The sequence below is a fragment of the Elgaria multicarinata genome, chromosome 2, assembly GCF_023053635.1.
Source record: "Elgaria multicarinata webbii isolate HBS135686 ecotype San Diego chromosome 2, rElgMul1.1.pri, whole genome shotgun sequence".
NCBI lineage: Eukaryota > Metazoa > Chordata > Lepidosauria > Squamata > Anguidae > Elgaria > Elgaria multicarinata.
The window spans coordinates 105,744,102-105,760,254 of NC_086172.1; the positions used below are offsets into that span (position 1 = coordinate 105,744,102).

The 16,153-nt window shown below is 42.6% G+C and overlaps 1 protein-coding gene across 1 annotated transcript in view; it reads right to left on the bottom strand.

Moving 5' to 3' along the window:
* Positions 1-16,153, bottom strand: part of ANO3 (anoctamin 3) — a 211,067-nt gene that overhangs the window by 72,842 nt on the left and 122,072 nt on the right. The window contains exons 5-7 of the mRNA XM_063117344.1: positions 11,694-11,852; positions 10,784-10,884; positions 5,566-5,610 (exon numbers count right to left, since the gene is read on the bottom strand). Of these exons, the coding sequence (XP_062973414.1) occupies positions 5,566-5,610; positions 10,784-10,884; positions 11,694-11,852 (305 nt within the window). The remainder of the gene's footprint in view (positions 1-5,565; positions 5,611-10,783; positions 10,885-11,693; positions 11,853-16,153) is intronic.

Sequence of the window (16,153 nt, forward strand, 5' to 3'; positions counted from 1 at the left end):
AGCAACAGCTCACTCTTGCCAGATGTTTAAATTGATTCCATGCAGAAGACTTTTGAAACTATGCTTTGGGAAACTTGAAATTAGGCTGAGGACCACAGGTTTCCCACCCCTGTTTTAAAGTAAAGCTATTTTAGGTACACCTGCAGTGAAAATATGATTTACAAATATACAGATAGTATTTTGCACACTAATGAAGTTAGTTACATGCAAATGAGTATAAAATGGACACAGAATGGGAAATGACCACTGAATGTAAGTGGATGAAATATGTTTCCAGTGCAGTCATAGAAATGTTGCTTATGGGTACCATAGAGTATAAAATGTTCATGCTAAATCAGGCACCTTTAAGTACTGTTCACATTTGTATTTTAAAGTCATGATTGCTGTTTTGGCAGTCAAGGAGGGGCGGATAATCCCGATGCCGCAGCAAAAGTATGGTGTTTCCAGAGCTGCGCCCTCCTCTTGTCCTCTGCCTGGGAGGATGACAACCAATCAGGGGTCACCATCCGCCCAGGAACACTTCTGCTGCGACTCTGGAGTGAGGCTAGACAGCAGATATGCTGTACTCACCTTGCTCCAGAGAAAAAAGTCAACGTAAGTCCCCGACATTTTTTCTTTGGAGTTTTGAGGGAAACCCCGCGATGGCTTCAATGTGGCTGCTGTGGCATATAAACACGCCAGCCACCCCAGGGCTTTTGGTGCATATAAGCAGCGCCCTGGAAGGCAATTACCAGGTTCATTTCTGTCCAATGAACAGCTGCTTGCACTAAAATATAGAATAGCACTTTGAATGTATAGGGGATTTGCATTGACAGATATGGGAGGGACAGAACCACAAGCATGTGCCCACTAAATGTCTACAGGAAAGCCCCATTGCCTCTGCAAAATGATCAGATTCAATTACGGCAATAGTCCTAACTGCTGTCAAACACACAGATAAGAACTTGCATATCATCACACCTCACATCGTTTGAAGCACCATGTTTTTCAGTGGAGTCAAGTGCATACATTCAGCTGCAGCCAATCAAGTGTTGAACAACGAAATCATGAAAAAAATGGGCATGTGTGAACAAGCCATCAGAAAAGCATTATCGCAATGTACAAATGCAGTTCCATTGAATGCAACAGGGCTAGAAATGTTTGCTGAACATAACTTCGTATGTTTATACTGTGGATTAACAAGAAACAACAAATGGAATTGCCACAGAATTAACAGGGACCAGTTCCTATCCACCATGTCTACTCAGAAATAAGCCCCATTGAATGTAGTGGGGTTTACTCCCAGGTAGGTGGGTATAGGGTTGCAGCCTTAATTGACTAAAAAGGTACCACACACACACTTAATTAGACAGTAGATACTGTGTGTACACACACACACACACACACACACACACACACACACACACACACACAAGAGACATTCACACGCATGCATCTTAAATCTCATGTTGTATGAACAGACTTCTCTTTGTATGATGGGTCTTCCCCTGGCTCTCCCCCCCTTGCAACCTTCTGTGTGATTCCCAAATCTGCTCTGGAGGGTTGAGAGACCCTCTGGAAAAGATTTTAGTGTGGGGAGAGGGGATGCAGAGGAGAGGGGAAAACCATAATGCTAGAGGTTTCTGTTCTGTTAGTGGACAGTCAAGGTTGAATACAATTCCAAAACAGCAGCTGGTAAGCACTCTCTAAAAAAGCACTCTCTCCTGCAGGATGGAATGCCTTTTTTGATGATGATGATGATGATGATGATGATGATGATATTTATTTGTATCCTGCCTTTTGCCCAATACTGGGCCTCAAGGTGGCCTTACAAAGTTTAAAACATACATTGAAAAAAAAAACACGTTTAAAATGCACAACAAAATTATAAGTCATTAACATAGATGGAGGGCCAGATTATTCTCCAAAGGCCTGCTGGAACAAACAAGTTTTAGCCTGCTTCCAAAAGCCCATCAAGGAGGAAGCCAGTCTAGCTTCCTCGGGAAGAGAGTTCCAAAGCACTGAAGCAGCCACTGAGAAGGCCCTCTCCCATGTTCCCACCAAGCGCGCCTGTGAAGATGGTGGGACTGAAAGAAGGGCTTCTCCAGACGATCTCAAAGCACGGGCAGGCTCATAAGGGAGAATATTGTCTTTCAAATAACATAGACCTGAGCGAAATAGGGCTTTATAGGTCATAACCAGCACTTTGAATTGTGCCCGGAAACAGACTGGAAGCCAGTGGAGCTGTTTTAACAGGGGAGTTGTCTGCTCCCTGTAACCAGCCCTGGTCAAAAATCTGGCTGCAGCTCTTTGAACCAGTTTCCGAACACTCTTTAAAGGCAGCCCCACGTAGAGTGCGTTACAGTAATACAGTCGGGATGTAACTAAGGCATGTGTCACCATGGCCAGGTCCGACATCTCTAGCTGGCACACTAATTTTAACTGTGCAAATGCACTTCTTGCCACTGCCGAAACCTGAGCATCCAGGCTCAGGGCTGAATCCAGAAGTACACCCAAGCTGTGGGCCTGTGTCTTCAGGGGGAGTGTAACCCCATCCAGCACAAGCTGAATCCCTATTCCCTGATCTGCCTTTCGACTGACCAGGAGCACCTCTGACTTATCTGGATTAAGCTTCAATTTGTTTGCCCTTGTCCAATCCATTACTGCCAACAGACACCGGTTTAGGACAGAAACCGCTTCCTTGGAATTGGGTGGAAAGAAGTAGTAGAGTTGGATGTCATCAGCATACTACACCACATGTGTGGTTCATTTAAAATAAAGAAATCACTACTACTAAATATAGTGACAGCCACCACCCTGGATGACTTTAAAAGGGCCTTAAACAGATGCATACGGGGTAAGGTAGTCAATGACTATTAGTCATGATGGCTATATATGACTTCAATTTTAGGGGCAATATGCTGTTGAATACCAGCTACTGGGGAACATTGTCAGGAGAAAGTCATTGCACATTTGCTTTGCCTATGGGCTTCCTATAAGCATCTGGTTGGCCACTGGTGGGAATAAGTTCAAGACTAGGTAGACTGTTGTTCTGATGTAGCAGAGCTCTTCTTCTACTCTTAAAGTATGCTTCATGTTTCAGATGTTTGTTTGTTTTAACTATACACAAATGTATGATTCAATAAATCAATAATTTATTGACTAAATTTCATGTGATTAATTGACTAAGGTTTCTTTAATTTGGTTGCAGTCTACTAATTTTATAAAATGATCACAGTAACTGCCTAACAATTTAGTGCCTTGGCACGCACTTCTTTGCTTGAATGCAATATTGCCTCCATGCTTTTCCTTATATTTTCACAAGTAAAGGGGGAAAAAAACACCTTATTCCTTTTTTAAAGCAAGAGCTTAAAATTCAAGGTGATTGGAATATCTCGGGGTGGGGGGGGGGCAGCCTCCCTCTGCCTGTGGCTGTAGAGCTGAGAAACGTGGAGAAGACTTCCTTTTGTCTGGTGATTATCCATCGGGAATTTGGCCTAACACTGTGAGCCAGTGATTTAGAGAACAATCTTCAAAAATTCAATTATGAACGGCAATTTCATTATCCTCAACATTCACTTGAGATTCATCGGAAAAACACACTAAACCATCATCCAGGGAAGTCAATTTTGTTAGTATCCACATGAATTTATTTATTTATTACACTTTTATCTGCCCACTAGCCAACACTCTTTTGTATATCCAGGTTCTAGGTGCAGATATTCTTGGTGGGGGGGGGGCGGACGACTATGATCATTCCACATATTATACGAAGCAAATCATGTATATATCTATTTTTTGTAATGTATCTGATACAAAGCAAGCACGTGCATGACTGGGGAGAGGAGATAAGCAGTTGTAAATTTATATAAACAAATATTTCTGTCTGTTCCTATTTAATATCCAGATGTGCAAAACTATTTTTTCTAAATTATCTTTCAACACTATTTGATGTCTGAAAATGTTTTAAAATCATGAACATGCTAAATGTGTCCTGAATTGTCACAGGATTTACATTTTAGAGGGCCTGGAAGGTATAGAATAACAATAAGAATATAGGTTGTAGCTAAATTTGGATATTCAACAAGCATAAATAAGAAATATGCAGGGCTAATATGAAATTCAAGATGAAGATTTTTTTAAAAAAGAACTTTCTTTTTCTGTTCTTTTCCCAAAGCATTTAGTTTGCTGTTTTTGCTTCAATTAAACTTTGATATGGAATAATAGGTTTTAAAATGCAACAACTTAAATCTTTTGTGTGAGAGAACTCGCCTAATGGAGTATGATGGCAACGCAGTAGAACTTCACTAATTCCCTCTGTTGGTGGATTTAAATAACCGGTTGTTTAAAAAATGAAAGAGGGAGGCAGAGACACACAGAGTGATATTTTCTATTAAGATGTTATTTTATTATCTGGGAACATATCCAGTACTTGCATGAATATAAGATAGAGTGTGGGTGATCATATGGAAAGGAGGACAGGGCTCCTGTATCTTTAACAGTTGTACAGATAAGGGAATTTCAGCAGGTGTCATTTGTATGCATACAGCACCTGGCTGAAATTCCCTTTTCTAAACAACTGCTAAAGATACAGGAGCCCTGTCCTCCTTTTCATAGGGTCACCTTATATACTGTAAGATATGTTTAGATTTAGATACCCTTCCATTTAAAGTTGACTGCTGGGTAATCACACATCTTTCCAGGTCTCTCCATATTTAACTGTAATTTCTCTACATTTCTGCTTTGTACCTGCTTTTACATGTCAAAGATCTGACTTCTTGGAGCATAATCCAGCTGAAGTACTAGGATTTAGGACTAATGGGCTGGGGACATACCATAGTGTTAATCTGCATGCTTTGTAGTGTGTACACAGAAGGTCCTATTCTCTGTCCACGCCATGTTCATCTTCAAGGTTTTAGGTAGCAGGGTTGGGAAAGGCCTAGGGTTGTATTGTGAGAACTGTGAGAAGAAGGGAGGTCATTGATGAGGACTTTCCTATCTCTTCCTTTCCCTGCACCTCTCTGGCAGGTTGAGGGACTTTCTTGAATGGTGTAGGATCAAATATGGGGTTGTTGACCAAAACTGGGTGGTGGCACATTGCATGAGTGGATCTCTGGTTACACAAGATGCCTCCATGCAATTTGGGGAGATTCCCCTGTATCCACTGTAGGCTTACTATGCCATAGCCTACCCAAGTCAGGAGGATCACATGACCCTCCATACAGGGTTTCCAGGGAGTGCCCAGGAGGCTACAGGAACACCCTTTTATGCAAGCTCCCTTCTGCCGGGAATTTTCAGGATCCAGCCTCTTGATGGACACCCCCTGCCTAGATATCATAATAGAGAAACTCACTCTAGAGCCTCTAATGTTAACCCCCCATTGTTGGCTTGGATGATGCCACTTTATTTTTTGTGAGAATAATCACATGCCCAAAGTGGATGAGGGACCCGGCAAAGTTCTACTGCCTCCATTAATTAAAGCCACTTGCTTGAGATCCTCAGTATAAATTTACAACTGCTAGGATGGATTTGTTTTATGCAGGGTGACTATCTTGCAAAATTAAAAGCTATGCATCACCCACCAACCTGCCCATGGTTTTGCTCCTCCAGTCAGTGTAATAACATTTTTTCCTGTAAGAACAGCAAAAATAATCTGAGAACCATTTTGTATAGATGAAAAGGGAATACACATAAAGAAATGGATCTTGGCTATTTTTGTAACATGCACCTTTACAAAATGAAGGTGGAAGGAAGCACAGTTTTAAAGGTAAGGAGATAGTATTTTAAAAACAACAACACACAACAACATTAACTTGGAAGTCCTTATATGAAAATATATTAAACATTGATGGCATGGATAGAAAAGAAACTACTTTTAATTAAACAGTTAACATGCTGTAACAAGGAACACATTAGAGAAAGCTTGGGGACTGCAGGCCTTTCCCCTTTTGGTTTTCCACTGATTTCTTAATAATGGGAGCAGTATTGACAATATAGCAGCTGATATTTTGCACACAAATTATGGGCAGTAGATAGCTGAATGCAGAAACTGGAACAGATTGCTTTTCCAACCCATATGTGTGTGTGTTGGGGGAGTTACCATTAAATGTACACAGTAAATGCCAGAGTAAAAGAAATGTTACACAGTTTTCTTTGAAATGTTCACTGAGAATGAGAGAGAGAGAGAGAGAGAGAGAGAGAGAGAGAGAGAGAGAGAGAGGGAGGGAGGGAGGGAGGGAGGCAGAGAGAGGGAGAGGGAGGGAGGGAGGATTCTGGAAATTCAATATGCAAAGGCATGTTATAAACATAATTTCATAATATTGAAATTCTGCCTCACACTAACTGACTTTAAATGGGTATTGATGCTGTGCTTAGCTGGAAGGATAGATGAATTCTTGTGGAGTTAAAATTGTAGGTTTAATTTAGACAGATTGTATTTCAAAATAAGCACAACAAAAATTGACTAAGTGATGGTTCATATAGGACTGAATATATGTAACCCTCTACTGGAGGAAGGGAACAACTTACCTAGGGGTGGGATCTGATCCAGTCCAAACCATGTGATAGGACCAGTCATCAGTGCCAGTATTTGGCCCTGTTCAGAAGACACTTTAAACCACACCTTTAACCAAAAAGCTTTAAGCACTGTGGTTAAAGCTGTGGTTTAAGGTGTGTTCTGAACAGGGCCTTTGAGAAATGCCTCCTCACAGCAGAGCTGAACAAGGAGATTTTGCGTTTTGGAAGGAAAAGATGACACTGCCTCATTATTATTATTATTTGCATTTTTATACTGCCCAACAGCTGAAGCTCTCTGGGCGGTTCACAAAACTCATCCCATTTCTCATCCTTTGGGTCATTTATCAGACTGGTGGAAAAGAAGAGCAATACAGCCATGCAACCCTCTTCTCCAAGGAAATTTTAATGGTGAGTGAAGCAGGGCAGCCTATCTCTACCTGACAAGTTGCAGCTGCCATGACTTTGTTTAATTTCATCTGTCCCTGTTCCTACGCTTCCCACAGAGAGCACAAGGCAGCTAACATATGGTTCTTCAGCTTAGCTATTGTGTTGCACCCAACTCTTTAAAGTATTGGAAATGTATATATTTGTAGAGAGATCAAGAGTAGCTGCTAGCCATGCCTGCTGTAGCTGGAACCTAGCAGTCTGGAATAGACTAGTAGGGACTGCCCTTTGAGTGGGAGTTCCCGCCCCCCTATTTTTAGGCCTGGTCAGCAAAGAAGCATGAGGCTCAGAGGACCTGGCAGAGCATACTATGTTTTTACCAGCATCCATTACTTATTTCCCACTAGATTTCCTCTTTAGTTTCTTGTGGACTGTAAGTTATCAATTTTTATTGTTTTATTAAAGAAGACTGTTAAATAAAGGTTTGTTGGATTTAAAGAGAGGCTTGTCTTAAACTGGCTGAAAAGTGTCTATATGCAGGGCACATAGGCATGGAGACAGCACAGCTATAGCAATGCAATTGCATCATTGATCCATCGAGTCATCCATATTTCCATTAGAGAATATCCCCCCCCTCCCTCCTGCTACCAACTGTCTCTGCAGAGGCCACCAGTGAGGGAGGAAGCAGCAGCCAGGCACCTCTCCACCATGCCTGGGTCCAGCTCCAGCTGAGGGCCCCCTCCCTCCTGCTACCAACTGTCTCTGCAGAGGCCACTAGTGAGGGAGGAAGCAGCAGCCAGGCACCTCTCCACCGTGCCTGGGTCCAGCTCCAGCTGAGAGCCCCCTCCCTCCTGCTGTCACCTGTAACTGCTGAACTTTCCAACTAAGATTGTAGAGCCTGAATTTCCTTTCCTTTCCCCCCTCCTCCTCCTCCCTCCCAATCCCCTTTCCTTTTGTGTCATGTCTTTTAGATTGTAAGCCTGTGGGCAGGGACTGTCAAGAAATACTTTTGTAAGCCGCCATGAGAGCCTTTTTTGGCTGAATGGCGGCATAAAAATCCTTAAATAAATAAATAAATAAATATGGAGATGGGCAAGGTCAGTTCATATTATGAGGGGGAGGGAGCGCAGCAGCCTGAATACCTCAAGCTGACTTGGAACTATTTCTGTTGACCAATGTTCCCTCTGAACTCTGATCTTGAAAGGACTCCCAGCTAATGTTATGTACATGGATCCTAAAGTCTAAAGGAGCTATCCAAGGTACTGGAGCCATTTTGGGGTTGTGCTTCAGCACTGTGAAGAGCTCCTTTAAATGGCTGGCTGGTTGTAACTAAAACTCAGAATGGAATCTCTGGTAGCTCCAGAATTGGAGCTACCAGCCTTCTCTGTCTAAACCTTCCTGCATTCACAGCGTGGTCTACCTGTTGGTCTCTATGTTGTGAAGGCAACAGCCACCACTGTGTTAACTTCTTTAAAAAGTTTTTCAGAAGAGTTCTTTGCAAGGAGAAAAATGGCAACATGTTGGGAAATGTTTCAGGTAACACCAGCCCAGGTGTTGGCATCTGGCATAGTTGGGAAAATACTGGTGCCTGTGGGCCCCTAAAGGCCCACTGGGGCTGATGCCTAGATTTTAATTTATTTTTAAAAACACCTTTCAAACAGGTTTATTTTTATTTTTAAAATGTGAGGGGCAGCACTGAGAAGAACAGCATCCATCTGGTGGCTGTAGCAGCTGCCATCAACTGTCCCCGAAATGTCCCTGGGCCCCGTTCCCAACATAGTGACATGATGCTGGAGGCTGGAGGAAGTTGGATGGAAGAAGATGGAGGTTGTTGCAGATCTTGCCACTGCCCTCCTGCACCACCTGATAAGTTCACCAGGGCTGGTGGACAGGGTCTGCCTCAAGGATCACAGGGGAGAGGGCTGGAATACCACTTAGATGCCCACCACCATTCATGATCTCTTTCTTCTTGTCACACCCCTTGCTATTTCCTTTCTCTCTCCCCCTCACAAGAATGACCACCTTTGAATTCATTCTCAGCTCCTGCTGTGTCCACGTTATATCCTGGTCTGAGGGGGTGTGGCAGGAGGAAAGGGAAAGCGTCAGTGGCAGTGGGGGAGGAAGGAAAGGCCATTGTGTTGGTGGTGAGCACATGGTGGCTTCAGCAGTGAGGTGGGGTGGCAAGGGGAGGAAAGGTGGCAAATGTGGAGGAGGGAGGAGGGAGGGAAAGGCCATGGCAGCTGTGCCACAAGCTGGGGAGGAAGGAAAGGATGTAATGTCAGTGGCAAACGTGTAGTTGCACCAACAGTGAGGTGAGGCCTAGGCTCCAGTAGAGTCTGGTGACCACACTTGGAGGTCTTGGACCATGCTAGTGTACCCACGGACACTGTGTTTCTGCCCCCTGCTGTACACCATGGATGTGCATGGCGGGGAGAGGACCCAAATGCCTTGGAGACATATTTGGGAACCTTGTCTGTCCCCCCCCCCCCACTAAAACCTTATGCTGGTTCTGAATAACACCATAGCAGGATTTCCGGTTTGCCTGAAAACCTGCACACTTACATCCAATGTGTGGAGAAGGGAGTGGACCATGCCTGTTGGCCCTGTCCCCGATATCGTGTGCTCTGATGCTGTTGCCCACAGCATTCATGTATGCAGCATGGTGTTTGGAAGTGGATTGGTTTTTCCGATTGTGTGGACAGTCCATGTTTATACATCCTCCAAAGAGTTCAGAGTGGTTTACACATTTCCCCAAATTATTTTCAAAACAAACTTGTGAGGTTCATTAGGCTGGGGGAGAGAGAGACCAGCCAAGGTCACACAGTGAGCTTCACTGGCTCTCAAAAGATAGACCAGTTTTTAAAACATAAAAGCTGCAGGATTAGTCACCTAAGTGTTATATTTTGCGCTGTTCAGTATGCAAGGAATAGCTCACATTATACAAAAGTTCCTCATGAAGCAGAGCAGAAAAGACTGCTAAAGGAAATCCCTTCTATTAAATACATACATTGCTAATTTCCTTGCTCTCCTTTTATTCAAATTTCCCCTTACTGAAATCAGTATGGGGAAAAAATACTGTGTTGTTTACAGGATTGCTAAAGACCATTGTAATCACTCCCTGATATTGATTTGCTTTCTTCTCTTAAAGCTGATGGCTCATTTCCTGACAATTGGTACAACCCATAGCCCACTTAATTCTGGAAGAGTCACACTGAGTTTAATACACCTACTCTGGAGTAAATGGGCTCTGGACTGCAGCCAATGTGCTTGAGCCAGCAGATAAAGCTGTCCTGCTTTGCTCCTTTGGGATTAATTTGGATTAAATTGGTGGGGGAGGTGCTTCAGCAGTTTTTGATTATTTAAGCCTCAAAACCTTGTAACTAAAGATGGCTTTGAATGTGATGATCCTATGCAGTCAAATGAAACTGTGACCATTTCTTTCCACATTCCTCTAATGGTGCAAGATCATCATATCCAAAGGGGGAACAGGAATAAATCAGGCTTTATATGTAGCTATAGCTTTCACAAATAACTGAAGCATGAAAAACAGGAAGTGACAGTCCGTTTGGCTTCCTGTTTCCCCTATCGTCCCATCTACAATAAATTTAATTAAGTAGAAAGATGCTATTCACTAAACTATTGGTACTTTGAAATGCAACACAAGAATTTATGAAAGGTGAGCATTCTCTATACAGAGTAGAATATTTGACATTGTAACTGTACTGTATTTGTCTGGGTTAATAAAATATTGTCATCGTCCAACTGCACCATTCATATTTCTAGAAACATCCATGTCTTCAGAAAAAAATACGGAAGCACAACCACACAAAAATACTGTTTATGAGGTAAACATGTAAAACAAGCAAAAATACAAAAGAAGCAAAAATAGAATTTTGTAAATTACCTGAAAGGCATCCTGATGTTCATTCTTTCAGCATATTTGCACAATGTCTCCCAAGGACAGTGAATTTTAACAAACATAATATCATTGTTTGTAACAGCTGGCTGTAAAAAATAACCAAATAAGCACTTGTTAACTGTCCAAATCTAAGCGACATTCAGTTTCCTGGAAAACCTTGTATTTATGTTTGGCCCTTATTTGTTATTTAGTGCAATGCCATATTTACATAAATACGACTTTACCATGCACTGTAGCTATGATTAGATACTGACTGACACATATATCTGACAGGTAGAGGTTAGACAGTATAAATAACCTCTTTTTCAAGGACGAGACCACCACTGGCTTGAGAATGTGACTCAGCTGTCGAAGGAATACAGCCTATCCTCAGGGGTCTATTCATGTAGTCATCTATAACATATGAACCGGTCAATTTTAAATACAACCGGAAGCAATTTCTATAACTGTGGTGGCACTTTTTGCTATTCTGCTATTTCAATCATATCCCCACATCTGAGGGGGGGGGGGATGTGGGGCAGAGTGGATCTCTGCTGCACCCAGTGTTCCTGCAGAAAGCTCCACAGAGATAAATCTACAGCTAGTGATAGTTCCCCTAGCAGTAGTCCTTCAATAAGGGAATTCAGGCCAGGGCAGGGATCTAAAGCACTTCTGTTCCCAGAGAGGTCCTCCAGAGCTAGTGTAACTAATCCTGCTTTGGTTTCAAGGGCAAAATTCCCCTCAAATGGAGAACTGCCAGGATGAAAAGCCAGGCTAAGTCCCTACCCCACCCCGCCACCCTTTCCAACTTGGCCAGCATGAGCTGTTTGGGCTACGGAAATGGTGGACAAACTCCCACTTCACTTCCCCAGCCAATTTAGAACTGCTCTGCTATAATCTGGACAATGCAGCTTACCTCTCTTTCTAACATTAATCCTTCTGCTCGAAGGTTCTTTTCAAAAGTGCTTCTTTTCTCTACTTGTGGACTTGACTTTTTATAGACTAAAATGTAATCGATACGTTTTTTGCCATCCTTGAAGAAGAGACCTGAAGTTGCCAGGGCACTCAAATTATTCTGAAAGAAAGAAAAATACATAAAAGGTGTTTAAAAGTAAGTTCATAGTCCAGAAGAAAGGTTTTTTTGTTAAGCCTGTTCCCCCCCCCCCCTTTACAATATATTTTGTAGCCTCAGAAACAGTATAAACACCAGAACAAAGGCCTATGAGAATGTAATCTCCCCACCCCCCCCTTCTCAAGAATTTTAAATTATTTGTGTCTGAAGTCTGGGGGCACATGGATGGGAGTGGGGGTGGAATTATTTATTTATTTATTGCATTTTTATATTGCCCAATAGCCGAAGCTTAGATCATTTTGTTCCCAGCTATGGTCATTAAACTTTATTTTTATTTATTTATTTATTTATTTATTTATTTATTGCATTTTTATACTGCCCAATAGCCTGAGCTCCCTGGGCAGTTCACAAAAACTAAAACCATTCAAAGTATAAAACAAACAGTATAAAAACATGATATAAAAGTTAAAAAGTGATTAAAAACATACCACACATGAATAAAACATCTTTAAAACATCCTTAAAACATTCTAAAATTTCATTGGGTAGGCCTGCCAGAATAGATCAGTCTTTATTGCTTTTTAAAACTCTAAAAGACTGTCAAGTTGATGAATCTTAGATGCAGAATTACACCACTAGATGTGATATCACCACTTTTAAGGCAAACATATACACGACGCTGCATGGCACTATTCTAAAGCGAAGTGGCCCAGCTTCAGTGATAAGAACAAGGGCAGGCTGTGACGTCAGGGCCACATCTAATTGTATAAAGTGATAAGCAGGAAGCATTTTGGACTGAAAACAGTGGCCCACTGGTATAGCTGTATGTGTTGGATCCCTGCTGATGGCCATCTGGCCATATTCATATGCAACCACCCCCATAAATAGGATTAGGCTTTTACATGCCATTACAAACCTAGCTTTTTAAAAAAGGATAAGAAGCTTAATCCTGTATGCGTTAGCAGCTGCACAAACTTGAATAGCTGGCATTCGGCAATAGGGATGTCATAGGAGGCCCTGCTCGGCCTCCTGGACTTTAGTCCATGGACTGCCACACTTGCCTGGCTCAGTGAGCACTGAGCAAGTGGGATGCTCCCTACTGGTCTGCTGAGCCACCATTTTGCAAAAAAATAAATAAATAAATAGTGGCTCTTCTTTTACATTTTACACAAATGGCAGCCATAAAGCAGCCACTTACCTAAGATTACAGGTGTAAATGGACCATTTGTGCCTGTAATCTTGCGTAAATGGCTGATTTATGCTTCCATTTGTGTAAAAGACGCTTTACGTAAATGAACAATTTTTACGCAAAATGGTGGCTCACTGAGAGATCAGGTGGCCATTCACCATTTGCTTGGTACCTGAGGACTGTCTGGCAGCTCGCCTGTTGGTGAGCAGGGGCAGGTGGGTGGCTGGGGCGGGGAAGGGGGGGAGTAAGTAATAAAAATGTATCCTAAAAACATAAGGTGGTATAGTGGTGAATGTGTTTTGGATTAGGACTAAGGAGATCCAGGTTCTGTTGCCAGGAAACCACTTTGGAGAAGCTCTCAGGGGCTGCATTGCAGTGATGGGCAGGGCTGAAATATCAACATCTTTTAGCTTAAAGCTCTTACTGTCAGTAACTAAGTCTTAGGCAAACTATTACAACCATTTAGAATGGGGAAAATGGCACGAAACACAGCTAAGCTCAGAGGGAACAGGGCATCCCTGTTAATCAAAAAGTGCCAGCACTGCACCTCTGGCTCCACTACACCAATGTAGATAACCAAGTAAACGAGCCAAAATCACAATCTCTACCATGAATTATAATTGGCAGTCTGTGCATACATATACATTGAAAGTGTGCGTTATAAAAAACAATAATATGGCTTTACTGATTTCAAGCACCTTCTCACTAGGCCGGATCTACACTATTGCTTTAAAAACGCTTTATAACAGTTATAAAGCACTTTAACTGCTTTAAAGCGGTATAAAACTGTTATAAAGCACTTTAAAGCAATAGTGTAGATCCGGCCTAGAACAGTAATACTTGACATTTGTATAGCACTATCAAGTGTTCAAAGCAATTCCCATGCATTATCTGGTATAATCCTCACGTATGCATCACAGTGGCGGATTGAAATTAAACCATTTCTGGAACTCATTCAAAACTCCACATGAAGAGCTTCTGAATCTACTGGTTGGTTGGTTTTTAAACTCTAGGCAAATGGCATTCCAGGAAATGCTGAGCAATCACTCTAGGCCTCCCTTTTGGAGTATCAGCATGGCCTTTTAAGGATGCCAGCATTGATTCAATGCTAATAACTTCAATGAAGAAATGTTATTGATCCATGATCACCTGTCTCTCCTGGACTGTCTTTCCTATGAATGCAAATATGCTTGGAGAAGCTTTGTTGAGATAATGTTAGCTGAAGGTTTAAGGGAAGCCATGTAACTACATTTTCATTTTATTAAACATATAACTCACACTCAGAATAGCAGGATGGGGAGGGAACCTAACACTATATAAGCCATGCTGCATCATCATCATCATTATCATCATCACAACTGTATCACATATTCTTTATACAAGTGCCTAATACTAGGCATGTGCTCCGCTCCGATTAGAACCGGAGAATCAGAAGCGAATTGGCCTGCTCCGCCTTGCCCAGAGGCGGAGTAGAAGCGGACCACGGACCCCTAGAAGCAAGGCGAAGAGAAGTGCCCATTTTCGGAGCGATCCTCTTTCCGCGGACCGATCCTATCACCATTTTGAAACATTTCGCCCATAGGATTGCATTGCGGAAAAGAAAAGGGGATAACTTTGTTGTTTTTGAAGCTATCTTTCTGAAACTTCTTGTGCTTAGAGAGTCATGGCTGGGGGTCATTTTGAGACTACTCTCAGCTCTCTACGTGGTGTGGTTCGCTTGCTAGAATTTTTTAAAAAGTAGGGTAAAGGCGGGGAAAAGATTACCTTTTTGATTGCTGAGGGGCAGAGTCAACTCCCGGTCATGATCACATGATCCCAAAGTTGGAGGAGGGGATAGGCAAAATGGGTAACTTGGGATTCTGGGAAACTTCTCTTTCTACTCTGAACGGAGTTTTCCCAGTGTTTTTTTAAAACAGTAGCTCCAAACACAACCTGAAATCATACTAACAGATAGGAAACACACAGCAGTGCTACCCACCCTAACTTTGGGGAACAACTGAATACATGTGGTGCAAGGGGATGAGCTCCCCTAGGGCATGTGGATGCGCCCTCACTCTCCTGTACTTGGACAGCCATCAGAGCCCTCCAAAGAGTAACCCAGTGAAGCAATGCCTATCATGAGTTGAAGTGAGCGTTTGCTTCTTAAAGACTTGTACCTAGACAGGACCAGTCAAATTGGCAGATGCTTCCCCCTCCCCTGGGCACGTCCCCCTCTTATTGGTAAAAGACAGATATAGCCTTTTAAAAAAAGTTATTCTTGTTGTTTATTCAGCAACACTGCTGCTTTTAATTCCACCCCTCCTTTGTTTATTTATTTATTTCCATTTTATATGCATTACTGGCTTATCCTTGGCTCACTTCCTTATGCCCCCAGAAATGTCTGCTGCCTGCCTGCCTTCCCTCCCTCCTCCCCTGCCTGCCTCGCAGGGATGGTTTGTGTCTGGCTTTGACTCAGGGGAGAAGTCCTTCCTGCGCTCACTTGGAGTTTTGGAAGTTCCAAATCCATTTTTCAAGTGTGGAAGAAGATTCATATTAGGTTGATGATCTCTACTCCCCAATTCATGGCGTCTTGGGATTTCCTTTGAAATGGCCCCATTGAGCTGTTTGCAGGTTTAAGCCCCGCCAAAAATCAGGGGATGATGGGATTGCCTTGTACCTTGGCATGATTGTGGGTCTAGATGGCATCTGTGAGTGTGCCCACTTCCCTTTTTTTAATCTGTCCAAATGTCAGAGAACAGTCCACGTCTGCAAATCGGGTGCCTGATTTTCATAAATTCCCCAAAAATCAGGGGATGATGCGACTGCCTTAAGTCTTGGCGTGCGTGTGTATCCCTGGATAAGCTGTCATGGTGGCATGTTTGAGGTTTCTAACATGCAAATTGACAGAGCTATCGAAAGGGGTGTGAATGGGGTGTTGGATTTTCCTAAATTCCCCAAAAATCAGGGGATGATGGGACTGCCTTGAGTCTTGGCGTGCGTGTGTATCCCTGGATAAGCTGTCATGGTGGCGAGTTTGAGGTTTCTAACGTGCAAATTGACAGAGCTATCGAAAGGGGTATGAATGGGGTGCCCAATTTTCATAAATTCCCAAAAAATCAGGGGATGATGGGACTACC